The 27,743-nt window shown below is 44.5% G+C and overlaps 1 protein-coding gene across 2 annotated transcripts; it reads left to right on the top strand.

The window, feature by feature from the left end:
* The first annotated feature begins 134 nt into the window (after positions 1-134).
* LOC141271703 (uncharacterized) lies at positions 135-19,710 on the top strand. 2 transcript variants are annotated; one of them, XM_073681779.1, is made up of 7 exons: positions 135-216; positions 9,726-9,872; positions 10,002-10,181; positions 10,320-10,443; positions 10,527-10,624; positions 10,822-10,912; positions 13,543-19,710. In XM_073681779.1, exons 2-7 carry the CDS (start codon positions 9,780-9,782, stop codon positions 15,072-15,074), a joined length of 2,118 nt encoding a protein of 705 aa, XP_073537880.1. In that variant the 5' UTR covers positions 135-216; positions 9,726-9,779; the 3' UTR covers positions 15,075-19,710. The 2 variants fall into 2 exon arrangements, with proteins under 2 accessions (XP_073537880.1, XP_073537879.1); XM_073681778.1 differs by having other exon boundaries at positions 13,540-19,710.
* Positions 19,711-27,743: the final 8,033 nt, after the last annotated feature.

Below are 27,743 nucleotides of genomic sequence, written 5' to 3'. Positions count from 1 at the left end.
TACACACGCGGCTCTGCTACATCCACACTGTAAACCCCTCCTGACCCCACACATAAACTTCAGCTCATCCAGCACCATGACAACCAGCACAGCAGAGTCCTGCATCCACTGAGGCCCCTGATCATGTGACCCCTGACTCCTCCCCTCCTGTGACCTCATCACAGCTCCTGTGCGCACAGAGCAGCCATATATGTGGTGGCGGCTCTGCAGGTGGAGGTATGTGGAGACCCCCATTACTGGGCGCAGGGGGCATTAACCCCTTCAGCACGGAGACTCTTTTGGGGTCTTGTGTTGCCCCTTTATAAGAATCATAAGGTGTTTGTTCTGTTTCCTGTAATACATACATACGACCCAACTATGGAGACAGGAAGGGAGGAAATGTATTGTTCTCATAGTACAGGACCCCTTTACTGGCCCCACAGTGTAATGCCCCCATTATGCCCCTTATGCAGGATGTATGATGCCCCCCACAGTGTAATGCCCCCATTATGCCCCTTATGCAGGATGTATGATGCCCCCCACACAGTGTAATGCCCCCATTATGCCCCTTATGCAGGATGTATGATGACCCCACAGTGTAATTCCCCCATTATGCCCCTTATGCAGTATGTATGATGCCCCCACACAGTGTTTTGCCCCCATTATGCCCCTTATGCAGGATGTATGATCCCCCCCCCCACAGTGTAATGCCCCCATTATACCCCTTATGCAGGATGTATGATGACCCCACAGTGTAATGCCCCCATTATGCCCCTTATGCCGTATGTATGATGGCCCCACACAGTGTAATGCCCCCATTATGCCCCTTATGCAGTATGTATGATGCCCCCACACAGTGTTTTGCCCCCATTATGCCCCTTATGCAGTATGTATGATGCCCCCCACACAGTGTAATGCCCCCATTATACCCCTTATGCAGGATGCATGATCCCCCCCCCACAGTGTAATGCTCCATTATACCCCTTATGCAGGATGTATGATGCCCCCCACAGTGTAATGCCCCCATTATGGCCCTTATGCAGGATGTATGATGCCCCACACAGTGTAATGCCCCCATTATGGCCCTTATGCAGGATGTATGATGCCCCACACAGTGTAATGCCCCCATTATGCCCCTTTAGCAGTATCAAAAAAGAAGCAAGACAAAAATATATCTCATACCCTACCATAATTATATATAAATGTAAAGCAAAATTGCATAATAAATATAGGGTACTTAGTGAACTATTTTTGATCAAAAAAAGTATACAAGCCGTCCCACCAGCGGCAAGGTGACCCTAAATTGGGACGGTACCTATACTGCCTATATTAAAAACCTTACTGTATATCAAAGTTGAAGTAATGCATATAAAAGGGTAGACAAATAGGACCGGGTCCCAACTCCAGACCACCTAGGCCCGTGGTAAGCTACATATATACCAATCAGCTCAACAAAGGGCATGCCACACCCTTAAATTGCACAGAATGCAAACAAGTCAAAAAACCAGACAATGTGAACTGAGGTCTAAGATGGCAGACATACAAGAAACAGAGGCATGTTCACACTAGCAAAAAAGAAGCAAGACAAAAATATATCCCATACCCTACCATAATTATATATAAATGTAAAGCAAAATTGCATAATAAATATAGGGTACTTAGTGAACTATTTTTGATCAAAAAAAGTATACAAGCCGTCCCACCAGCGGCAAGGTGACCCTAAATTGGGACGGTACCTATACTGCCTATATTAAAAACCTTACTGTATATCAGTATACCCGGTCCTATTTGTCTACCCTTTTATATGCATTACTTCAACTTTGATATACAGTAAGGTTTTTAATATAGGCAGTATAGGTACCGTCCCAATTTAGGGTCACCTTGCCGCTGGTGGGACGGCTTGTATACTTTTTTTGATCAAAAATAGTTCACTAAGTACCCTATATTTATTATGCAATTTTGCTTTACATTTATATATAATTATGGTAGGGTATGAGATATATTTTTGTCTTGCTTCTTTTTTGCTAGTGTGAACATGCCTCTGTTTCTTGTATGTCTGCCATCTTAGACCTCAGTTCACATTGTCTGGCCCTTTAGCAGTATGTATGATGCCCCCACACAGTGTAATGCCCCCATTATACCCCTTATGCAGGATGTATGATGCCCCCCACACAGTTTAATGTTCTGGGACGTACTAAAAAGAATGAAAATCAGGAATAAATAAAAATAATGAACATAAAAACTTACAGGTCTAAACATATGGAGAGATATTATGGATTTCTTGTGTATCTTGCACATGGGATGAACATGAAATATATGAAGATTACAAGGGAATGAACACATTCCATATAAACAGGTGTATATTATATTCCTACACTACCACCATCCCCCACACACACAGTATGATGCCCCCACACACAGTATAATGTTCCCGCAGTATCACCTGAGGTCCTGTAGTTGGAATACTCCCTCCGGCAATGGTCTTCCCTTTGCCTGCTCCCCTACATGTAGACCCTCGAGCATGTATACATGCATGTAGGGGAGCAGGCCTTACTAGATATCGAGGCTTTGTACAGTAATATACCACATGAGGATGGTATCAGAGGAGTAAGACATTTCTTGAAATCGAGGTCAATAGAGTGTAGCAGACATAATGACTTCATGGAGGATCTTCTAAAACTCACTTTTACTCACAACATATATCTTTTTGACAGGAAGTACTTCCACCAGCTCAGGGGTACTGCGATGGGGAGCCCCTGTGCCCCCTCGTATGCTAAACTATTCCTGGGCTCATAGGAGGAAACCACACTATTCAGGGATGATAAGTGATGGCATCCATATATTGGGGTATGATATAGATAGTTTGACAATATTTTTATCATCTGGTCAGAGACGAGTGAGCAATTTCTTGAATTTGTCAGGGAACTCAATATCCATAGAGTCGTCCTTAGATTTATATCAGAGTTTAATTATTACCAGTTGCCTTTCCTGGATGTACCAATCAAGAAAGAACGGGATGGGACCCTAGGGACACTCATCTATCATAAACCTACAAGCACTAATAAACTATTAAATTACTAAAAAAAAAAAAACCAAGCAATATCCAAGGGCCAATGTTTACAGTTGAGTAGAAACTGCTCTAATGTCACAGATATTAATATACAGGCAATAGACACGAACACCAGATTCAAGGAAAAAGGTACCCACAGTACATTTTGGATTCCGCACAATTGTTTGCAGAAAAACAGGATAGACAGACACTCCTCCATACCTAACCAAGACACCAAGAAAAATATGGGGTAACACGAGTAATAGGAACTTGTCACAATCAGAGTGACCTTATCTTTAATATCCTCAGAAAACACTAGGATGTACTTGTGGCCGACCTGGACCTGAGGGTGCTGTCTGATTTACTCCCACAATAACTTTCAGAAAGGGTTGGTCAATTAGGGACCGTTTAGTGCATAGTTTCTATAAAAACCTGCACCCAAGTGGACTTGGCTAGATAGAAGAATCTGTGGTTTCTTTAGTTGTGGAGAATGTTGTGGACGTAATTGGATGAGACCATGTAAATCTTTCTCTAGTTCATCTACGGTTGAAGCCTTTTTCCAGAGGGATTATTCCAACTGTAAAACCTCAGGACTTGTATATGTGGCCACATGCACCTGCCCCCTAGATTATGTATGCACGACCAAGAGGATTGTGGGGGGGCATTTGGGCGAAATACGCCATGGTCGGGACAACCCATTAGTGAGACACATGAACAGTGTACATCGAGGTGAAACCGGAGACATCTCCTTTTGCATCATTTAGGTGGTTAAACCCAATGTGAGAGGAGGTGATCACAATAGATGTATCCTCAAAAAGGAAAGTGAGTGGATTTCCAGACTGGATTCACTAGGCCCTAAGGGACTCAATGAGCAAATTTCTTATGCCTGTTTTGTATGAATACAGCCCCATTCTGGATTACATTTTGGATTTTATACTCTACCCATTGCTACTCAGTTCCCTGTGAATGGGGTTCACATATTGTTTTACTTCATCAAGATATCTGAGCTTCTATATCAGAATTATTTCTTATCAGTTATATCCCACTTATACTATTAAGTAACTAACACAAGTGTGGTGATCATTGTATATCTCTAATTATGCAATAGGGGTCAAATTTGACCATTTAGGAATATACTGTGGGCCATCATCCCATATATTTTGTGATAAAGTAGATCTACATGCCTATTGCATGATGGGAGGATGTGCAATACTTGTTTTTAGTCTCCCATGACGCTGATCTCAGAGAGAGGATTTTTCTGTTGGTGGAATGCAATCCAATACCATATGCGCTCCGGCGTGGAACGCAGACATCTGGGCATGCGCATTCTTGACAATGATCCTAGATGCGCTCCAGTGTGGAATGATAACTATGGGCATGCGCAGGTACGAGTGGCGCGGCGTCAATCAGTTTATCTGGCGTTTCAGTATAATACACGTCACTTCCGGACATGCACACTAGGGGATGGACATTATCGGACTTCTAGCTCATGAGAAGTAGCGTAGGTGCAGTACATTATTGTAGACAGACTCCATTCTGTATATCCTGTGACAATTCACCTCTAGGAATGGGAATGGGCCTCCATGATGAACTGGAATATTTAACCATGGACACCTGGCTATTAGGCACACCATGCAGAACCTGTTGGGAAAACGCGTTAAGGCGAATTATTGAAACATTCTCTGCATACCATACCCTTTTCTTTATACATATTGTAGGGGTTTTACTCACTTGCATGCGATGGGAAGAAAACAGGAGACATGTTCCTTTAAAAGTTCATGTTGGTTTATTGCTTCATAAACCCAGAAGCCAAACAGAAAAGCAAATGGCCTTTAGATCAAGCAAACAAAGTAAATGTCCTTAGCAGGTCTCTGCTCAGCCAGGCCTGTGTGGCACACAAGTTGGGGTAGCGTCCAGTGTCCTGGCTTGGTCTGAAGACAAACATACACAGGAGGCCTTCTCCCTCCAAACACACAGACCATGTGCCAAACAACAGACTCCATTTTATAGGCTGATAACCACACCTAGAGATGAGTTATGTGGGTAGCTGGACTTGCCCATTCTCTCCTACCCGTAAATCGGCCCCCAGGTGCACCAAACGATCCTCTTAGTGCTTATGTGCCCTAGAGAAACACTCTGGGTTACATCACAGAGACAGGTCATCTCTGTGACACATACCTCCTATGCGACCATTAACCACCTTACAATACCTTGATACATATCTGAGTTTATGACTACCTCACGGCTGATTAAAAGGAATCTGTCATCCCCTGGATCTTATCTGACCTCGAATATAGGCATACTTGTGTTAGAAATGTTAAGCTATACATACCTGTATGCAGGGTCGGACTGGCCTGGCGGGGTACCGGCAAAATTCCCAGTGGGCCATGGCCCCGCCGCCCCAGCGACAAATAGTAAAAAAAAATTAGGGACATGGGCCCTTTAAAAGCGCGGGAGGCAGGGGCGCATGCACGCGAACCTGACCCGCCACAATGCTCATGGCCGTCGGCCGCGTCACCATCCGGCCCACCGAGGTAAGAGCCCCCTCCCCTCCTCAAATACATACCTCTCCTCGTTCCCCGCAGCTCCAGTGACATCACTACCGCTCTCTGCTCTGAGCACTGCAGAGTCAAGACTCTGACTACACCAGACCTGCCGGGAACGGGAGAGGTTAGGATTTGATTTTTTTTTTATGTATACAGCAACATGAGGGGCCATATATTGTATGGAGCAGCATGGGGGCACTGATACTGTATGGAGCAACATGGGGGCCCGTATACTGTATGAAGCAACATGGGGGCCCGTATACTGTATAGAGCAGCATGGGGGCCCGTATACTGTATAGAGCAGCATGGGGGCACTTATACTGTATGGAGCAACATGGGGGCCCATATACTGTATGAAGCAGCATGGGGGTCCATATACTGTATGGAGCAGCATCATGGGGGCTCATATGCTGTATGGAGCAACATCATGGGGGCTCATATGCTGTATGGAGCAACATCATGGGGGCTCATATGCTGTATGGAGCAACATCATGGGGGCTCATATGCTGTATGGAGCAACATCATGGGGGCTCATATGCTATATGGAGCAACATCATGGGGGCTCATATGCTATATGGAGCAACATCATGGGGGCTCATATGCTTTATGGAGCAACATCATGGGGGCCCATATGCTGTGTGGAGCAGCATCATGGGGGCTCATATGCTGTATGGAGCAACATCATGGAGGCCCATATGCTGTATGGAGCAACATCATGGGGGCCCATATGCTGTATGGAGCAACATCATGGGGGCCCATATGCTGTATGGAGCAACATCATGGGGGCCCATATGCTGTATGGAGCAACATCATGGGGGCCCATACTCTGTATGGAGCAACATCATGGGGGCCCATACGCTGTATGGAGCAACATCATGGGGGCCCATACGCTGTATGGAGCAACATCATGGGGGCCCATACGCTGTATGGAGCAACATCATGGGGGCCCATACGCTGTATGGAGCAACATCATGGGGGCCCATACGCTGTATGGAGCAACATCATGGGGGCCCATACGCTGTATGGGGCAACATAATGGGGGCCCATACGCTGTATGGGGCAACATAATGGGGGCCCATACGCTGTATGGGGCAACATCATGGGGGCCCATACGCTGTATGGGGCAACATCATGGGGGCCCATACGCTGTATGGAGCAACATCATGGGGGCCCATACGCTGTATGGACCAGCATTACATGGGGCCCATAATTCTGTATGGAGATGGTCATTGTATCACCTGTATATACCTGTATTACAGCGTTTTTGGGTACTCTGTATATGCTGTAATGTCACAGGTGATCACTGTATTACCTGTACACTATATACAGGGCTCCTGTGTATAATGTCACCGATGATCCCTGTATTACCTCTACACTGACACTATATACAGAGCTACTGTGTATGTCACCAATGATAATATTAGTGTTATTAGCATTGTGTTTTTTATTAATGATCAGTATTGTATTATTCGGTCACTGTGTGGTGGTAATATATGATCTCGTCATGATGTGACAGTATTATTCAGTCTCTATGTGGTCTGGTAATGGTGTGACGGTATTATTCAGTCACTATGTGGAGGTAATATGTGGTCTTGTCATGGTGTGACTGTATTAATCGCCTGTATGTGGTATTCGATCACTATGTGGTCTGGTCATAGTGTGACGGTATTTGTTCCTTGTATGTGGTATTATTCGGTCACAATGTGGTGTTAATATGTAGTCTGGTCACGGTGTGGCAGTATTTCTCCCTTGTATGTGGCATTATTGGTCTTGGTATAGTGGATTGTATTGTGTATGGCGGCCCTTTGTTCTCTCTGACATCAATAAGGGTAAGACTCTTGATTTCCAAAAGAGATTAAATACTTGGATGTTTAACCCCTCCCTGTCTTGTGACTATTACACAGTAGCTAATATGCACTTACAGGTGTTATATGGTGAAAACAAGTAATCGCCTATCCTATGGCCCCATTCACACATTCATTATTTGGTCAGTATTTTACATCCGTATTTGTAAGCTAAAACTAGGAGTGGGTGATAAATGCAGACATGGTGACGTGTTTCTATTATAATTTTCCTCTGATTGTTCCACTCCTGGTTTTGGGTTACTAATACTGATGTAAAATACAGACCAAATACTGAACGTGTGAACAAGGCCAAAGGATAAGTTATTGATTGGTGTGGGTCTGACTGCTGGGACCTGCACCGATCTTCAGAATGTGGAGCTTTTATCCCCATTAGTATGGAGCAGCATGTGCGACTCGACCACTGATCCATTCATTATCTAAGGGGCTGCACTTGGCTTTATCTGGAAGACCCCAAAGATGATGAATGTAGCTACGGTCAGACATCCCACCTGCTGCTGCATTTTAAAATGAGGATAAAAATTCCCCATTCTTCCAATCGGTGCGGTTTCCAATGCTTGGATTCCACCGATCAATAAGATATCACCTATCTAACCTGTGGATCGATGATGATTTGTTTTCATCAAAGAACCCTTTAAAGAACCGTAATTTTGTGTACATCCCAGTTATAGTATGCGCACAGTAGATGTGCAGGAGCCGCCTGTGCTTTACAGTCAACGCTCCACTATTACGGGAATAATGGCTAACAGGTATTTACATATAGCTGTAGGGTGGGCCCCTAGAGTAAATTTTCCCTGTGGGCCCCAGACACCCCAGTCTGACCCTGCCTGTATGCCTCATATTAGAGGTCTGTTTGCTGTGAAATGGCTTTTTATTCTTTGAAGATTACGATGCTTGCGGGCCAGGGGATGGGAAGAAATCCCCGCCTACTGTGTTGATTAAAATATTTCCCCCCTTTCCTGCATGTCACAGTGCCCTGTGACATGCAGTCGCCATGTCCAGATCCCGCGCCTACACGCTTTTTACGGTAGTAAAGCACTTGTTTTGTGTACTATACAGTTATAGTACTGAAGGGATCTTGTGCCCAGGCATCGGGAAGTCACAGTGACTCACTGGCACCTGCACACAAGATCCCTGCAGTACTATGACTGCACAGTACACAGTACAACTGTGCCTTCCATAAAAAGTGAAGTGCGCGGGACCTGGACATGGTAACTGCACGTCACAGGGCATTTCTTCCCGTCCACCGGCCCGCAAACATCGGAATCTTCACTGAATAAAAAGCTATTTCACAGCAAACAGACCTCTGATTGAGGCATACAGGTAAGTATAGATTCACATTTCTATCACCTGTATGCCCATATTAGAGGTCAGATAAGTCCCAGCGGGTGACAGGTTCCCTTTCATCAGCCGTGGAGTGGATTCCCATTAATAAATACTCACTTGGCCTCATTCCTAGTGCAGATACTAATGAATTCAGAACCTATGAGATTTGTACCTCATAATAGTTGGATAGTTAGGGGTGTATCATCCATAGCAGCAGCTCACACGGCCACTATAGTGCCCGTGAAAAAACACAGAATTTGAGCTTGGTTTAAGTTGGTATCCATGCAGCACAAAAATGCATGTTTACAATGGCCATAAATCAGAAAAAAACTATAAAAAGAAAAATGATCATAAACCCTGCTGTAAATAAATAAAAAGGAAAAGTGCATTTAAATAAAATGGGGTTCTTAGCGACACTGTTTTTGATAAAAAATAGCATGAAAGCTATCCCACCATGGCATGGTGAACCCATTCGGAATAGTCCTACTCTGTATAATAATAAAAACCTTACCATGTGTCAAAGCCTCAAACTTCTGTGTGTGAATCACACATGAGATCTAACGAGATAGAAAATTACAGTCAGGGGAAGACGGAAAACATTCATATAGACGACCAGTGAAGATGAATGTCATACTCATCATGAAGTAGTTATTTCTCATGTTACTTGTAATGAATATCTCCTGCAGTATTGCTAATACCGATTCCAGTGTTGGTAAATGAGACGAGAATTAGCTTCATGGAAGATGAGTCTATGAGAAACGTGTTCAGCTGCAGACTCCGAGGAAGAAACTGCTTGTTGTCTGTGGCCTAAAATATATAGGTTTTATTAGTAGATGTAAAGAAGAAAACTAAATACTGTAAAATAATATATCTCCTCATATGTTTCCCCTTATTATCTCCAGTAATTGTATTATTACACAGGATTTTTATGATGTTACATCGGCTCATCATCTTCTCATTCAGGTCCCTACAATATCAGATCTTCTCAGTGAAGATCTATTAAAGAGAATTTTCCTTATGGAATCATCAAAGTTGGATTTGGACAGAGACAAGATTGCGGAGAGAATATTACACCTCACCCTAGAGATCCTCTTCCGGCTTACTGGAGAGGTGAGAGATTCTGATGACGTCACATTACATCATTCTTATGTATGGGAATAACAGATGGACAGAACTGGAGAGGTGAGGACTCTGGAAATGTCTGTAGTGAGATTTATTAATGTGTCTCTCCATAACCAGGATTACACAGTAGTGAAGAAGACCTCTAGCGATCGCTGTCAGGCCCCTGTGACTGAGGGATGGGGAAGACCTCTGAGCCCAATCACAGAGCTTCCATCTCACCCCCTGATACATGAGGACATCAATGACCAGAAGATCCTAGAACTCACCTACAAGATGATTGAGCTGCTTACTGGAGAGGTGAGAGATTCTGATGACTTCACATTACATCATTCTTACCTATGGGAATAACAGATGGACAATACTGGGAATACTGGGATATTATACAGTAGCACAACGAAAGCATCTGGGGGATGACTGTATCATTGTATGTTTCAGGTTCCTATAAGGTGTCAGGATGTCGCTGTCTATTTCTCCATGGAGGAGTGGGAGTATTTAGAAGAACACAAAGATTTGTATAAAGACGTCATGATGGAGGTTCCCCAGCCCCTCACATCACCAGGTAATAGACAGGACTAAATACACATGGACTATAATTATCTGTATGTAAAGAATGAATTCAGTCCCTATATGTGTTTCCTCCAGTTCTATCCAGTAAGAGGACAACACCAGAGAGATGTCCCCGTCCTCCTCTTCCACAGGACTGTAAGCAAGAAGATCCCAATGTTCCTCAGGATCATCAGGTAGATGGAGAGAAGGTGTCATGAGATCTCGCCTATGATATGTAGAGGGCTGTGAAGGTCTTGTGTTCAGTCTTGTTTTATCCACCAGTATTATATGTTTTCTATTTGTGTAATGAGAACGGTGGAGATGGCAGGATTAGAGCTGATCATAGACGTGACTTGTCATCTATTTGTGACTTTTACAATATTTGTTTCAGGGTGAAGATCTGACCCATATTAATACTACAGAGACATATGTGAGGGGTGATGAGTGGTGTAAAGAGGAGATTCCTACAGATGACCTCCCAGGTGAGTAGTAACCACTAAATGCAGAGAAGTCACAGATTCTTCTCAGTCACCGGCTGTGGCTGTTTTATCAGTGGTGTAGTCCGGCTATATCACAATCGTGTGATCACCATTTTGCTTCTAGACCACAACATTCTCTTCCACCGAAAACTGTTCAAATGATTTTGGGCATTGAAACCCTTTTCCATAGAACTTACAACCTGGAGGCTCCACCTACCCCCTGGGATAACGAGACGATGTCCGTTACCTGCCCAAATCTGTAAACCACAAAGCCAAATGACCGCATACGTAGAATGTGCTGACAAGTTAGAAAATCACTTTAAGAAAAATATTTTGATGGGCCTGTAAGAGAAAGCGGAGGGTAATGATGTTGTTGGCTTCCTAGATCCCTGATATCTTATTGGATGAATCTACCTTCTCTCCCTTCTGTGCTGCTGAATGTCCTCATATGGTCCCTACAAGACCAGGTCCAGTCTTTTTGACCAACATTCACTCTTACTATGATTGATAACATTAAATGTGCAGTGAGGGCAAAGTGTGAATTTCTGTACAATAATAACAGAGTTTCCCTTTATCCTGACTTTTCAATTTCTTTTAAAACCAACTAACTTCAAACAGGATTGTGATAAACTATACAGAAAACATTACACCTGTGCCATGATACATCTCTAAGCTAAACACCTCAGGTCTGCACTATTATAAAAAGTTCTCTTTAAACGTCTAATATTTCTTCTTGAAACTCATCTGACAGAAAATATTGTCCCTTACGATAGTTTAGATTGCCAAGAGCCACAGAGCCCCATGCTCTAATTACCCCAGAGAGGTTTCACCGCTAGTTACTCACTTATTACTGATGGAGACTGTTGAGTTTGATCATTTCAGTAGATGTGTTATTGTCTATACTCACAGTTTTGACCACAGTAGTTAGTGCCCAAAATACTCTGATTTAACCCCTTCCTGCAGCCTATTTTGTGTTGCTAATCAGGCCCCATTTTTCAAATCTGACGTGTGTCACTTTATGTGGTGATAATTTTGGAATTTTTCACAAAGGATAATAGGAAACAAATGGACCTTACAAATTATTTTCCAACTTCTCTTGAATCCGACAATCCCCTATATACGGTTGTACACTACTGTTTGGGCACATGGAAGGAATAAGAAGGGAAGGAGCGACATTTAGCTATTTGAATACAGATCTTGCTGGAATAGTTTGCAGACACAATGTATTGGGGGCACTGTTCATAGTTACCTGGGAGCTGAAAAGATGGCCACCGCGAACAGGCTTGCACCATCTACTCCGTTTTCCACATCCCAGGGATTGCCTTGCTCATCACCCTTTAACCAATCCTTACCATGGATTTGGACTTACACAGAGATCCCTAGGCTTGGGCCACGGTGTTACCTGCTGTTCTGTGGTGTGACATGGCAAGAAGAATAGTCAGGTATATGGGTCAGAACCAGGAGGGCAGAGAAAATACAAAATCAGAAGACAGAAGAGTAGTCCGTAAATGGGTCGGAGTCACAGCAGGAAACAAATACACAAGCCGGGGGCTGAGCACAGAGGACTGAACCAGAGGAGAACAAGGCTGTATCTGGCCGCTTCCGGCAATATGCTTCCAGCTTTAGTAGGGTGTGGTGCTTTCCAAATTGCTGAAGCAGGGAGCAGATTACTCCAGCTGGACAACACACACCCATACTGTCAGACTGGATGGTACTACTGGTCCCAGCAACCCTAATCTTAGTGGCTGGACAGAGCCTGCGCCGCCCAGAGCTTCTGGTTCTATCGTCTGCTCCATCACCAGCGCCACCTGCAGAATGAATAAGGGGTCTCCTGGTGACTGAAGCAGACGTCGCAGGAGCAGATCCCAGAGGAGATGGGATACGCCATTTGCAGAAGCCCTAATATAACAAAATGGTAGAAAACCAGAGCAGTATAAATCCCCATAAAGTGACTCCATTTTGGAGATTATAGCCCTCAATGAATAGTAGTGACTATTTTGACTCCACAGCCTCTTTCCAGAAATTAGCACGCAGTGGATGTTGAAGAGGGAAAATTGCACATTTGCCATTTTATTACCCAACACATAGTGTCCAGATTGTGCTCCAGGAGACCCACACCGTAAATTAAGTGGGTTCTTCTCACTATAGTATTGCCAAATACATGGATGCTAAATGTGGTTTGAACACACTGCAAGGCTCAGAAGCGAGGGGGAGATCTGACTTTGGGAGAGCGGATATTACTGGATCGGTTTATGGAAGCCATGCTGCTTTTCAAGAGCCTTTGAGCCACTAATAATGTGGTAACGTCTGTTTTTCCACTGACAGATGATGGACCTGAGTGGGGACTTTTTTTGTGAGATGAGTAGAAGTTTTTATTGGTATTATTTTTCCTACATAACATTGTTTGGCTTTTTATTCCATAATTTGGAGGCAGAATGAACAAACAGTTGAACACCACTGGTTCATCCTTTGAGGTTTTCCATTAGACTGTGAACTGTCATTGTCTTGGTGAATAATTCAATATTTTTACATAACTTGCCATTTTTATGGAAAGTTTAAGTAGAAATGTTCAAAAATATTAATTAAAAAAATATTGTATTCAAAATAATAATAATTGGTTTTATTCTTAGCAGATGACTGTACCAGGAGATCAGAGGGACAGCCGACATCTTCAATTTTTAAATCAGATGATCTTGAGATTCCACAGGATACAATTGAAGTGAATGTCATTACTCCAGATATACTATCATTCCTTCACAGCAAAGATCTGTCATCTGATCCTTTGAAACACGTCCTGTCTTCTGATTCATTACCGACTACTAAGGAAAATCATAGTCACAAAATAAGCATTAAAAAACTAACTGCTCCTAAAGCAAAGAAGCCATTTTCATGTTCAGAATATGGAAATTGTTTTCCCCTTGAAAAGTCTTTTCTTAAACATCAAAAAATTCACACAGTAGAGAATAGATTTTCTTGTTCCAAGTGTGGGAAATGTTTTAACCAGAAATCAAATTTTGTTAGTCACCAGAGAACTCACACAGGGGAGAAGCTATTTTCATGTTCAGAATGTGGGAAATGTTTTGGGAATAAATCATCTCTTCTTAGACACCAGAGACTTCACACAGGGGAGAAGCCATATTCATGTTCTGAATGTGAGAAATGTTTTGGTAATAAATCATCTCTTCTTAGACACCAGAGCAGTCACACAGGGGAGAAGCCTTTTTCATGTTTAGAATGTGGAAAATGTTTTGTAGTGAAGTCACACCTTGTTAGACACCAGAGCCTTCACACAGGGGAGAAGCCATATTCATGTTCAGAATGTGGGAAATGTTTTGGAAATAAATCATCTCTTCTTAGACACCAGAGCAGTCACACAGGGGAGAAACCTTTTTACTGTTCGGAATGTGGGAAATATCTTACACAGAAATCAAGTTTTGTTAGGCACCAGAGAATCCACACAGGGGAGAAGCCTTTTTCATGTTCAGAATGTGGGAAATGTTTTACTCACAAAGCACATCTTGATAGCCACCAGAGAACCCACAGAGGGGAGAATCCTTTTTCATGTTCAGAATGTGGGAAATATTTTACACAGAAATCAAGTTTTGTTAAGCACCAGAAAAGTCACACAGGAAATAAGCCTTTTTCCTGTTCAGAATGTGGGAAATGTTTTAACCAAAAATGGAATCTTGTTATACACCAGAGAATCCACACAGGGGAGAAGTCTTTTTCATGTTCAGAATGTGGAAAATGTTTTCGAGCTAAATCAACTCTTTTTACACATCAAAGAACTCATACAGGGGAGAAACCTTTTTCATGTTCAGAATGTGGAAAATTCTTTAACACTGGATCGGCTCTTGTTAGGCACCAAAGAATCCACACAGGGGAGAAGCCTTTTTCGTGTTCAGAATGTGGGAAATGTTTTACTCACAAAGCACATCTTGATAGCCACCAGAGAATCCACACAGGGGAGAAGCCTTTTTCCTGTTCAGAATGTGGGAAATGTTTTAACCGGAAAGCGCATCTTGATAGCCACCAAAGAACCCACAGAGGGGAGAAGCCTTTTTCCTGTTCAGAATGTGGAAAATGTTTTGTACACAAATCATCTCTTCTTTATCACCAAAGAACTCACACAGGGGAGAAGCCTTTTTCATGTTCAGAATGTTAAAAATGTTTTAACCTAAAATTGTATCATCTTAACCCTTTCACCTCCGAGCTTGTTTTTTTCTTTCCTGACCAGGCCAAATTTTACAATTCTGACCAGTGTAATTTTCTGTGGCAATAACTCTGTAACGCTTTAACGAATTACAGTTATTCGGAGATAGTTTTTTCATGACACATTGTACTTTACGTTTCCCTTAAATTTAGGTCAGTTTGTTTATTTGTGAAAATATCAGAATTTTGGTGAAAATGTTGAAAATTTAGCAATTTATTTAACACCTTGGTTGCATAAGCGAATATCTATCATGTTTTTTTCTGTTGTTTTTTTTTAAAAGGTGCTGCTGAAGATATATCTCGCAGACAATTTTTCTATATATTAACTATCTATCATATCTATCTATCTATCATATAACTATCCACGGTATCTATGCATATCTATCTATCCATACAGCTATCTATTTTTTATGTACTTTGCCCTCACAGGGTGTTGCTGCACTTTCTTTATATACATTGTGCAGTTATTGCAGCTGGCACCTGTTCACACTTAGGAGGTGCTGGTCAGGTTTTCTTACTATTTATCACTATAGGAGGTTTGTAACTGCCTCCTCCCTGACTCGGCACTCCTCCCATTAACCAGCAGTTGATGTATAGCCAGTTCTACCAGCCCATTAAATTGTAGGCGTTTTAGCCCAGAATTGACATGTATTGTCAAAAGTTGTAGGCTTGTAGCCCAAAAGTGGCATGTAGTGTAGAGCAGGACCCATCAGATGGGAGGTCTCCTTGCTGCGGTTGATGGGCACACACGAATTGGCTAATTTATGCGCTAAGAACCTTTTGTTTTTTGTAAGTACAGCTTACTGAGTAATACAGTTTAGATCTAATGTTTCCATTGTTTTTATGTATCTTGGCCCTCACAGGGTGCTGCTGCACTTTCTTTAAATACATAGGTAGATAGATATATCTATCCTCATATCTATCTATCATATATCTATCTACAATATCTACCCATATCTATCATATATCTATCTCTGTATCTAATGAAGATAAAGGCAGCGCTCCAGTCTTCAATAGAAATCCAGTGGTTTATTGACACAGTCATGGTGGTAATCGCAGTGGAAACGTTTCGTTCCTATTGAGGAACTTGTTCGAGCAGTGCATAATCCATCTAGTGAACCATATAAAGGTGCAGCAATTAGAATTATAACAATTACATTTATCATAAAATCATGAAAAGTGCTTAGAGACAGTGCATAAATATACATAGACTCATCCACATATACATAGTAATTCATAATAGACCACTCCATTAATGTGTACCTTTTTGTATAAAGTGCCAGCAATGTCATAGTTATATTAATTGATAATGTGATTTCACCTGTGTAAGATTTAACCCCTTAGTGACCAGACCAGTTTTTTTTTTAATCTGACCAGTGTCACTTTATGTAGTAATAACTCTGGAACGCTTCTACATATCCCATTGATTTTGAGATTTTTTTTGTGACGCATGATACTTTATAATAATGGTAAATTTAGGTTGATATGTTTTGCTTTTATTTATAAAAATATCAGAAAAATGTTTTAAAAATTGCAATTTTCAAACTTTGAATGATTATCACTTTAATCCAGATAGTCAGACCACACAAAACCATTAATAAATAACATTTCCCTCATGTCTGCCTTACATCAGCACCATTTGTAAAGCGTTGTTTTACTTTGTTAGCATTTTAGAAGGTTTAAAAATGTAGCAGTAATTTTTCATTTTTTTCAAGGAAATTAAAAAAAAATTTGTTTATAGGAACCTGTCCAGTTTTGAAGTGACTTTGGGGGTCCTATATGTTGGAAACCACCCAAAAGTGATACCATTTTAAAAATTGCACCCCTCAACATATTTAAAATTGCTTTCAGGTAGTTCATTAACCCTTCTGGTTCTTTTCAGGAAGTAATGGGAAGTGGCATGACAAGAATGAAAAAATTTATTTTTACCACCTATATTTTGATAACTTCTGAACAGGCTGCTATAGCTGGCTGACTCTAAGGCCGTTATTTGACCGTTACCTGCCATGGCAAACATCAGGACCACACAATCAAGATCTCAGGGTGTCGATGAGGTTAAAGAGGGAGCCCAAACACTCTGTTAACTATTTAGATTCTGTAGTCACTATTGACAGCAGAATCTAAGGAGTTAAACGTTCATGGTCGGTACTAACACTGATCTAGGCTGATGCAGCAAGTTGTCAGCTATAGTGTACAGGTGACCGTTACAGGATTGTCACCTGTCATGGAACGCTAGTCTCTTATATCGCAGGTCAGTAAAAAGATATCTTATGGTCACTAAGGGGTTGTAGCGTCAGCGTCTCTGTCTCCTGCTCGGCAGAGACGCCGATCCCCTTACCGCTGAAGCCCCAGAACGGCTTCCACTGCTCCTCCTCCTGGCTCCCATGCTGTGATGGCCCAGGTTACGCGCACCACACGCAGATTCCCGAACACTGTGCTTAGGGCGTGCGCTCCCTGCTTCTTAAAGGGGCTGTGCGCACCGTCTTAACATGTCCCCAGCCAATGGCCGGAGGACATCTGTTGTTTAAGGCACCTCCTCCAAAATGGAGGTGCCTGTGCAATGCTGAAGTTTGTTTGCTAAAACACTCTCTCCGGCCCTCAGGTCCTTGTGCTGTTCACCAGCCTGTCTATCAGCCATGTCCACCATCCGAACTACCAGCCGTGTCTGCCTACCAGCCGTGCCCGCCTTCCATCCATGCCTATCTGCCGTGCCAGTTGGCGACCTGTCACCAGTCCTGTGGAACCCTGGGTCTTTTGAGAGGAGGACACGGGCTGCTTGGAATGGTGGAGACCCTCATCCCCTCTTTTAGTCTCCCCTGATGAATCAACGCGTTGGGAGCAGGATACCTCCAATATGTTTTGGTCATGAATAATAGGATGACATTACACCAGGATGAATCAAGCCATGATGCACTTTAGGATTGGGTGAGATTGTTTCATTTTGCTTGGTATAACAACAACCCGAAGGATTCTTTCAGTGAGGCTTTGTTGATTTTCCCTGACATAGTCCACGGTACCTTTTTGAATAGAGGTCAAGTGGGATTTTACTGTATAGTCCATGGTACCCCTTTTTTTTTGCTTAAGGGCATGTGGGATTTCATTGTATACCCTATTATCTGAGCACATACATGGTATCTCTATATGATTGTTATTAATAAATGTCAACCAATACTAGTAAGGGTAATATTTAATTGTATGATCCTCAATGCTCTGGATGAATTGAGGTTATCTTTTCTAAACCCTACATACTTGGTATTTGGCATTTTGAGGTGTGGTTTGCATGTATACACAATTCTAAACTAACTATGGTAATTCAGAAGACCCAGGGTTCATAATTTGGCCCATTAGGGTTTTTTTTACTCAAAAATATTTTTTTTTAATACATATGTAATAAATGTTATATTTTAACTATCTTGCTTAATATTAGTCCTGTGGGAATCGCCTGCTCTCACACGAGGTCGGTCCCAGAGTAGCACCTGGTCCACCTTGCCGGTCCCTCCTTGGCTCACGGAATCAACTAAGCCACTGTATTGCCAAGGTTGGTCCATGTGAGGTCCCTAGTTACGCCCCTCCGGTCCCTCCTTGTACCATGGCACAGTGGTTCCACCACCTCGCATCGTAACAGGGGTTAAACATAAAGTCTCACCCATTGATGTGACTAATATCCCCCTGACCGGCTGTATGCGGCATCACTGCAATGTCCGCAACTCTTGGAAACATGGGAGTGATGCATAAGTCTATTGCGCGTGCGGCCATATTGGAGACCATTCTCTACAATATGAAGACATACAACTACTGCGCCTGTCAATGTAATGAGACATAGGAATGACTCAAACTCATAGCACATGAGTGCAGCCATATTGAAGTCTATTCTGCATAATACAAGAACATTTAACTACTGCGCACATCTATGCAATTGAACCCATACAACTGTGCTAAAGTATGTTGTGCTACTAACTCTATCCAATCACTAGAATACTAATATTCTAAAACAAAATACATCATAAGCGCCATGTCTCTTATATTATAAATTATATTGGGCATCTAATCTTTACACATATTGGTCAATCTATTGTTTAAAGGGACAGCATACATAAAACTAACCAAAGATATACCAGTGAAAAAATCACTTCTATATATACTAAACAATCTCAGATATTAGATGTACATCATAATTTGGTGAAGTCCATTGAGTGTAAAGGCGAGTCCTATTATCTATCACTCATCTGTGAAGATAAAAATAAAGTGCAAAATAGTGTAGAAAAAATGAAGAGAAGTCTATACAGTTAATTTTGAAGAAAGTCATATATGGGACATATATACATCAAATTAAACTGTGTAACGTAAAATCCACATTGAGATCATTTGGTTTTAATGCATTCAACTTATAAATCCATTTTAATTCCTTCTTTTTCAGTATCTTTTCTCTATCTCCTCCTCTCTTTGGCATGGGGGCATGATCTAGAATACAGAATTTCAGATCCCTCTCTTTATGTCCCATTTCAAAAAAATGTTTGGAAACTGGTAGATCCATTTTTTTCTTCCTGATGGTATAGGGATGATGATTAAATCTCGTTTTAAAATCACAAGTTGTTTCGCCTACGTGTATTAATTTGAACGGACATTGTAAAGTATAGATAACGTATTCACTCTGAAGTCAGAATTTTATGTCATACTGTTTTTTAGTAATTGGATGTATAAAATATTCCAGAACTCTGTATAGAAGATTTAAATGGTCCATCTTTTTATCTTTCAAATTATTTGCTCTTTTATATGGGAATAAAGGGGATCCCTAAATTCTTCAACTTCAGTAATATATTTCCCTAACATTATCCAATGTCACTTAATTATCTTAGAAATCTCCCCACTTTCTTCACTAAGATTGGTGACCAATGAAATTCTTTTGGACTTTGTTTCATGTCTTTTTTTATCTTTTAGGAGATTACGATGAGCCATCTTCGCTCTGTTTTTGCTTTTCTCCAGAACAGCCTTTGGTTAATTTCATGTCAAAAATGTAATTTATTTAAATTTATCAAATTCTGGTTGTATCAAAAAATAATTGCTTATAATCCTCTTAAGTCTTAAATATTTACTGCAATGTAAAGATTCTACTAATTGTCTCAGGTGATGGCTCTCAAATTTTAATAAATTGTTCCTATCTGTCAATTTGGGGTATAGAGTAGTAGATAGCCTCTTTATCACCTTGGACCAAAACATCTAAAAATTGGATTTCTGTTTCATGGAATACAAGAGTAAACTTAATGTCCTCCTCTATCTGATTTAAAAAGACCTCAAACTCTAATAATCCCTCAACTTGTCCTGTCCATAGGATGAGGACGTCGTCTATGTATATCCACCACCACAGAACATACCGGAAGTGGTGGGACACATAGAAGACATCCTCCTCCAATGCCATCATCATCAAATTAGTGTAAGCGGGCACCATATTGGTGCCCATGGCCCATGACAATCTCCCTTATCTTCAGTCTCAGCTACCTCAGCCTTTACTGAATCCTCTTTTTTAGAGAGCTGGGATGTACGCTATCATTTGCGAGGCTGAACTGTAACACACAACAATTGAGTCTCCCCAATCTAGGGGCTCCTAAGAATGAGGGAGGATATGATTCAAGCAAACAAAATAATCGGATCATCAGCTTGTCTTCAGACATCTTGACAAACGTATAACGGAAAGTTTTAGGGAGTGGTTTGTCATTTGTACCCACAATCTGTTTTGATCCCTTTGTGTGGATTAAGGATATTAATCTCTTCCTCAGGAAATTCAAATGGAAATTTTTTTGCCTATACTGATAGATCTAAGTGCCAGCAGTTGGGGATATCATTGGAGGATCTTCCTGATGTAATGCACACGCCCGGGCTGAGCAGCGTGTGCGTGTGATTCCACTGGACCGTGCCGGAGAGTGAATGCCTGGAGGGGCGTAACTAGGTATTCACCCGATCCGACCAGGGTCGCACGACGGCATACGACGCCAGTGCACCAAGGAGGAACCGAGCAGAGGGACCAGGTGCTACTCCAGGACAGACCCCGGACACGGCTGTTGACCCACACAGGGGAATACAGGAACAGACTGGTTAGGCTTTCGCACAGACTGGTGGGTATAGGCAGGCACGACTGGTATGCAGGCAGGCGGGTATGCAGGCAGGGGGGTACAGGCAAGCACAGCTAGAGTGCAGACAGGGAGGCACTAGCAGGTAGGAACACAGGCGGGATAGGACCCAGTACACACTGGGACTCAGGAACAGAACCACAGATGTGGCGGACAAACACAGCAGAGTGAGGCCGCCCAGAGAGGTGAGCGAGAGCAGGGCAGGACGAGACCGCCTGGAGCGGTGAGCAAGAGTAGAGCAGGACGAGGCCGCCTGGGGCGGTGAGCAAGAGTAGAGCAGGACAAGGCCGCCTGGAGCAGTGAGCAAGAGGTCAGAGCAGAGCGAGACTGCCGGGGCAGTGAGCAAAGGAGTCAGCGGAGCGAGACTGCCGGAGCAGTGAGCAAAGGAGTCAGAGCGGAGCGATACTGCCGGAGCAGTGAGCAAAGGAGTCAGAGAGGAGCGAGACTGCCGGGGCAGTGAGCAAAGGAGTCAGAGCGGAGCGAGGCTGCCGGAGCAGTGAGCAAAAGGGTCAGAGCAGGCTAGAACCGCCGGAGCGGTGAGCAAGGCAGAGCAGGGGGGACAAGGCTCTGTTCCCACGGAACAGACAGGAAGGGAAAGGCAGAGCCAGATACCCACAGGGTACTTGCAGTGAAGTAGCGAGTGGACCACAAACTCACAAACGGGAGTACAGAGACAACAAGCAGGAGTTAGGTACGAGTTCAGACTCTGCAGAAAAAGGAAAGGAACGGACATAGAGGCAAAACAGGTAAAAGATAGGAGAGAGTTCAGACTGGAACTGAGTGTACGGAGGAGACCAACACTGCAGCGGGATACAGGAGCGGGTCTGGGAATACGGCCCCCAGAGAGGCGGGACGAACAGGCAAGGAGCGTGTTCAGACTGGCCTGGAAATACAGCCTCCAGGAAGGCAGAACGAACAGGCAAGGAACGTGTACAGACTGCAGGTTAGGGTACACAGATAGGACACAATACAGACATGGGAACAGATACTGCAAGACAGGTAACATAGACAGGACCTGGCATGTCAGAGACAAAAGCTAACAGACAGGGCAAGATGCTCAGGCAGGGATTGATTGGAGCAGCTGGGTTAAATACCAGGTGACAGACAGCAATAGGCTGAGGACGCACAAGGGGTGTGACCCACAGCAGGTACAAAAAGCAGGAAGTGATCGGGCGCCGCCCTTAAGCAGCAGAAACAGACACAAACAGACAGCATGGAGGGAAGCCAGAGAGACATTCTGGACTGGAGATCAAGTGCGCGCTCTTGCACAGTGGGAGATGGACCACTATGCAAGGACGCCGCCAGGTATGTTACAGTACCCCCCTATGCCCCCTCTTCTTCAGGCCTGCCAGAATCTTCCACAGGGAATTCGAGGGCCAATCCTTCACTTCAAGGAGATCACTTCCACTGTCCACAGGAAAAACTGGTCTCATCTGGTTAGCTAGGATGCTACCTTCTATCCAGCCATCCTCAGCAACAGACGAAACGGGTGGAGTACCAGGAACAGCACACAAGGAAATCTCTCTCCACATATTTTCAGGTGGCACCCCAGAGGGTACAGGAGACAACTGGAAGTCCTCCACCGGGTTGGAGGGGAGCAGAGACTTGGGGGTAATCTCTGCTTCGAGGTACATCTTGTCAAACTCACAGGAAGAAATAGACGGGTTATCAGGTACAGGGTGAGAAAAAGTCACTGTCTCTTTGTTATCTGGTGGTACCCCGGAGGATTCAGGAAACAACTGGAGGACCTCCGCCGGGTCAGAAAAGTGCAGAGGCTCGGGGAAAATATCTGCTTCAGAGTACACTAGGTCGGACACACTGGACGAAGCAGGCGAGGTATCGGGTGCCGAGTATAGGAAAGTCTCTGTCCATTCACCACCAGGTGGCACCCCAAAGGGTTCTGGAGACAACTGGAGGTCCTCCGCATGGTCGGAGGGGTGTAGAGACTCAAGAATAATCTCTGCTTCGGAGTACACTAGGTTAGACTCACTAGGCGAAGCGAGCGAGGTATCAGATCCAGGATATAGGAAAGTCTCCGTCCATTCACCACCAGGTGGCACCCCGAAGGGTTCTGGAGACAACTGGAGGTCCTCCGCCTGATCGGGGGGGTGTAGAGACTCGGGAGTAACCTCTGCTTCGGAGTACACTAGGTTGGACTCACTGGAAGAAGCGAGCAAGGTATCAGGTACAGAGTATAGGAGAGTCTCTGTCCTTTCGCTACCAGGTAGCACCCCGAAGGGCTCAGGAGACAACTGGAGGTCCTCCGCCAGGTCGGAGGGGTGAAGAGACTCATGGGTAACCTCTGCATCGGAGTACACTAGGTCGGACTCACTGGATGAAGCAGCCGAGGTATCAGGTACCGAGTATAGGAAAGTCTCTGTCCATTCGCTACCAGGTAGCACCCCGAAGGGTTCAGGAGACAACTGGAGATCCTCCGCCTGATCGGAGGGGTGTAGAGACTCGGGGGTAACCTCTGCTTCGGAGAACACTAGGTCGGACTCACTGGACGAAGCGGGCGAGGTATCAGGTGCAGAGTATAGGGAAGTCTCTCTCCAATTGTCATCAAGTGGTATCCCGGGGGATTCAGGAGGCAACGGGGTCCTCCGGTGTGGATTCTGGGTGGGCAGCAGTCTCTTCGGGCAGGAGAACTGGTGCACTACCCACGCACATTACCCGTTGGGGCTTCTCCGGGATACAGGGAGATGAAGCTTCAGTAGGGACTTCAAGGTTGGGGTCAGGAGGTCTCAGGGAGGACAGACCCTGGCTTGACGGCTTGCCTCTACGTCTAGCGCGTCTGGACTGCCTCTTGAGGTTGGGAGCAGTATCCCGGAGAGTGTAGTCACCCTGTGAGGATTCTGGGTGGGCAGTAGTCTCATTGGGCTGGAGGACTATTGCGCTACCCACACACATTACCCATCGGGGCTGCTCCGGGATGCTGGGAAGTGAAGCTTCAGCAGGAGCCTCCGGGTTAGGATCATCGAAGACCATTAGAAAGGCCACCAGGAAGGCCATTATGTCCAGGACGATAGGATCCTGTGCGTCCCATAGGGGGGTGATCCAATTCAAGGCATCACCCGCTAGGTAAGACTTCATGAATCCCACCTTAGCCCGATCTGTGGGAAAACATAGAGGGTAGAACTTGAAGTGTAGCATGCATTGCTCCACAAATGCACAACTCTGTCTTGGATCCCCATAGTAACGTGGCGGATCCGCAGGAACGAGAGCTGATAGATCCATCTGGACGGGTGCGTAATTCGCCTGGAACTCAGCTAAGGAAAAAAATATATATTTATTTATTTTTAATGCATGTATTCACTGGAAAACATCTCAGAGAGCGAAGGCCGTGGGGCTCAACGGGAACCATGGCCTGAGCATGCTGTAATGCACACGCCCGGGCTGAGCGGCGTGTGCGTGTGATTCCACTGGACCGTGCCGGAGAGTGAATGCCTGGAGGGGCGTAACTAGGTATTCACCCGATCCGACCAGGGTCGCACGACGGCATACGACACCAGTGCACCAAGGAGGAACCGAGCAGAGGGACCAGGTGCTACTCCAGGACAGACCCCGGACACGGCTGTTGACCCACACAGGGGAATACAGGAACAGACTGGTTAGGCTGGCGCACAGACTGGTGGGTATAGGCAGGCACGACTGGTATGCAGGCAGGCGGGTATGCAGGCAGGGGGGTACAGGCAAGCACAGCTAGAGTGCAGACAGGGAGGCACTAGCAGGTAGGAACACAGGCAGGATAGGACCCAGTACACACTGGGACTCAGGAACAGAACCACAGATGTGGCGGACAAACACAGCAGAGTGAGGCCGCACAGAGAGGTGAGCGAGAGCAGGGCAGGACGAGACCGCCTGGAGCGGTGAGCAAGAGTAGAGCAGGACGAGGCCGCCTGGGGCGGTGAGCAAGAGCAGAGCAGGACAAGGCCACCTGGAACAGTGAGCAAGAGGTCAGAGCAGAGCGAGACTGCCGGGGCAGTGAGCAAAGGAGTCAGAGCGGAGCGAGACTGCCGGAGCAGTGAGCAAAGGAGTCAGAGCGGAGCGAGACTGCCGGAGCAGTGAGCAAAGGAGTCAGAGCGCAGCGAGACTGCCGGAGCAGTGAGCAAAGGAGTCAGAGCGGAGCGAGACTGCCGGAGCAGTGAGCAAAGGAGTCAGAGCGGAGTGAGACTGCCGGAGCAGTGAGCAAAGGAGTCAGAGCGGAGCGAGACTGACGGGGCAGTGAGCAAAGGAGTCAGAGCGGAGCGAGGCTGCCGGAGCAGTGAGCAAAAGGGTCAGAGCAGGCTAGAACCGCCGGAGCGGTGAGCAAGGCAGAGCAGGGGGGACAAGGCTCTGTTCCCACGGAACAGACAGGAAGGGAAAGGCAGAGCCAGATACCCACAGGGTACTTGCAGTGAAGTAGCGAGTGGACCACAAACTCACAAACGGGAGTACAGAGACAACAAGCAGGAGTTAGGTACGAGTTCAGACTCTGCAGAAAAAGGAAAGGAACGGACATAGAGGCAAAACAGGTAAAAGATAGGAGAGAGTTTAGACTGGAACTGAGTGTACGGAGGAGACCAACACTGCAGCGGGATACAGGAGCGGGTCTGGAAATACAGCCTCCAGGAAGGCGGAACGAACAGGCAAGGAACGTGTACAGACTGCAGGTTAGGGTACACAGATAGGACACAGTACAGACATGGGAACAGATACTGCAAGACAGGTAACATAGACAGGACCTGGCATGTCAGAGACAAAAGCTAACAGACAGGGCAAGATGCTCAGGCAGGGATTGATTGGAGCAGCTGGGTTAAATACCAGGTGACAGACAGCAATAGGCTGAGGACGCACAAGGGGTGTGACCCACAGCAGGTACAAAAAGCAGGAAGTGATCGGGCGCCGCCCTTAAGCAGCAGAAACAGACACAAACAGACAGCATGGAGGGAAGCCAGAGAGACATTCTGGACTGGAGATCAAGTGCGCGCTCTTGCACAGTGGGAGATGGACCACTATGCAAGGACGCCGCCAGGTATGTTACACCTGACATCCAAGTACTTACCGACATGGCTGAGGAAGGAGCAAGACGAGTAAGGGAAGGCCCCTTCACTAACCTTAAACCTAAAAGCGTCAAAATGCCACCGATTGGCGATGTTAGTAGTGTGGATATCTTCTCTAAATTAGTAACAGAAGAGATTAAAAAGATTAATCTTAAGGTACAAACCCCCCTCTGAATTTGTCCCTCGCAGAACATAGAGCCTTAGATTGCCTCAATAAGGACCCCTCCCTGGTTATAAAACCATCGGACAAGGGGGGAATTTGGTGCTTTTAGATAGAAGCCAGTAAGTTGAAATATGCTTGGCAATTCTGTCTGATTTAACAACTTATCAGATTCTATGGGGGACCCTACTTCCGACTACAAAAGATCTCTATCAAATGTTTTATGTTATGCCAGATCATAGAATTTGATCTCAACCAGTGAGTTTAATTTCTTACTCCCCAAGCATCCTGTCATTACTACCTTTTATGCACTCCCAAAGGTGCATAAGGGGTACCCGCCATTGAAAGGGAGACTGATAGTGTCCGGGTGGATGCCCGGAGTCAAAACTAGTGTATATCTCGAACAAGTACTTCGACCATTCGTTATTGCCTTACCCTCGTACTTGAGGGACACTACAGATCTTCTCACCAAACTTGATGGCATATCAGTTGACCTGGAGAATATTTTAATGTCCATAAATGTTGAAGCATTATAGTCTAGCATCCATCATATGGTGGGCTTATTAGTGTTGAGTATTTTCTCAATTCTAGAAGTGTCCATCTTATTCCTCATAATAAGTTTATCTTACAGCTACTTGAGTTTGTCCTTTGGCACAATTATTTTTTGTTTAACGGTAAATACCACCACCAGCTCAGGGGCACAGCAATGGGGAGCCCCTATGCCCCCACCTATGTCAATTTGCTCCTGGGCTGGTGGGAGGATAATGTGGGTTTTGGGTATGGGGATTTTGTCTTTTGCCTCCAGTTCTGGGGTCGCTACATCGGCGACATCCTCGTCCTCTGGGCCGGTGATACAACTTATTTTTTTAATTTATTCAACGGTTGAACATAAATGATTTGGGCCTTAAATTTACCTCTGAAGGGGGGTGGGGTAACAAGTTAGCCTTTTTGGACGTCATGTTAACTATTGACCAGTATGGTTCTTTGAAGTCATCAATCTATCGGAAACCCATGGCGGCGAATAACCTGCTTATGTGGAAAAGTTTCCATCCTGCCCCCATTAGACAAAGGATCTCAAAGGGGCAATTCCTAAGATTAAGGAGGAATTGCTCCTCCACTCTTGATTTCCGTAAACAGGCAAACAATCTCAAAAAGAGGTTTTTAGATTGGGGATATCTGGCTACTGTGGTCAATCAGGCGTATAGACACGCATTGGGGTAAGATAGATCTAGACTCCTGATACCACGTGACGAATCTGATGCCGGTTCTATTATCAGACTTATTGGCACCTACGA

The sequence above is a fragment of the Phyllobates terribilis genome, unplaced genomic scaffold (genome assembly GCF_046119375.1).
Source record: "Phyllobates terribilis strain yellow unplaced genomic scaffold, ASM4611937v1 Scaffold_5__5_contigs__length_657084704, whole genome shotgun sequence".
Lineage (NCBI taxonomy): Eukaryota > Metazoa > Chordata > Amphibia > Anura > Dendrobatidae > Phyllobates > Phyllobates terribilis.
The sequence above is the reverse complement of the archived record's forward strand: the minus strand, read 5'-3'. Positions and strand labels throughout refer to the sequence as shown.

Excerpts from the sequence above, each read along its gene's own strand:
- LOC141271703 (XM_073681778.1), top strand. The coding sequence starts at position 9,780 with ATGGAATCATCAAAGTTGGATTTGGACAGAGACAAGATTGCGGAGAGA. Across the intron at positions 10,444-10,526 it reads CCAGCCCCTCACATCACCAG|TTCTATCCAGTAAGAGGACA; the intron begins GTAATAGACAGG and ends TGTTTCCTCCAG. Across the intron at positions 10,913-13,539 it reads TCCTACAGATGACCTCCCAG|CAGATGACTGTACCAGGAGA; the intron begins GTGAGTAGTAAC and ends TTTTATTCTTAG.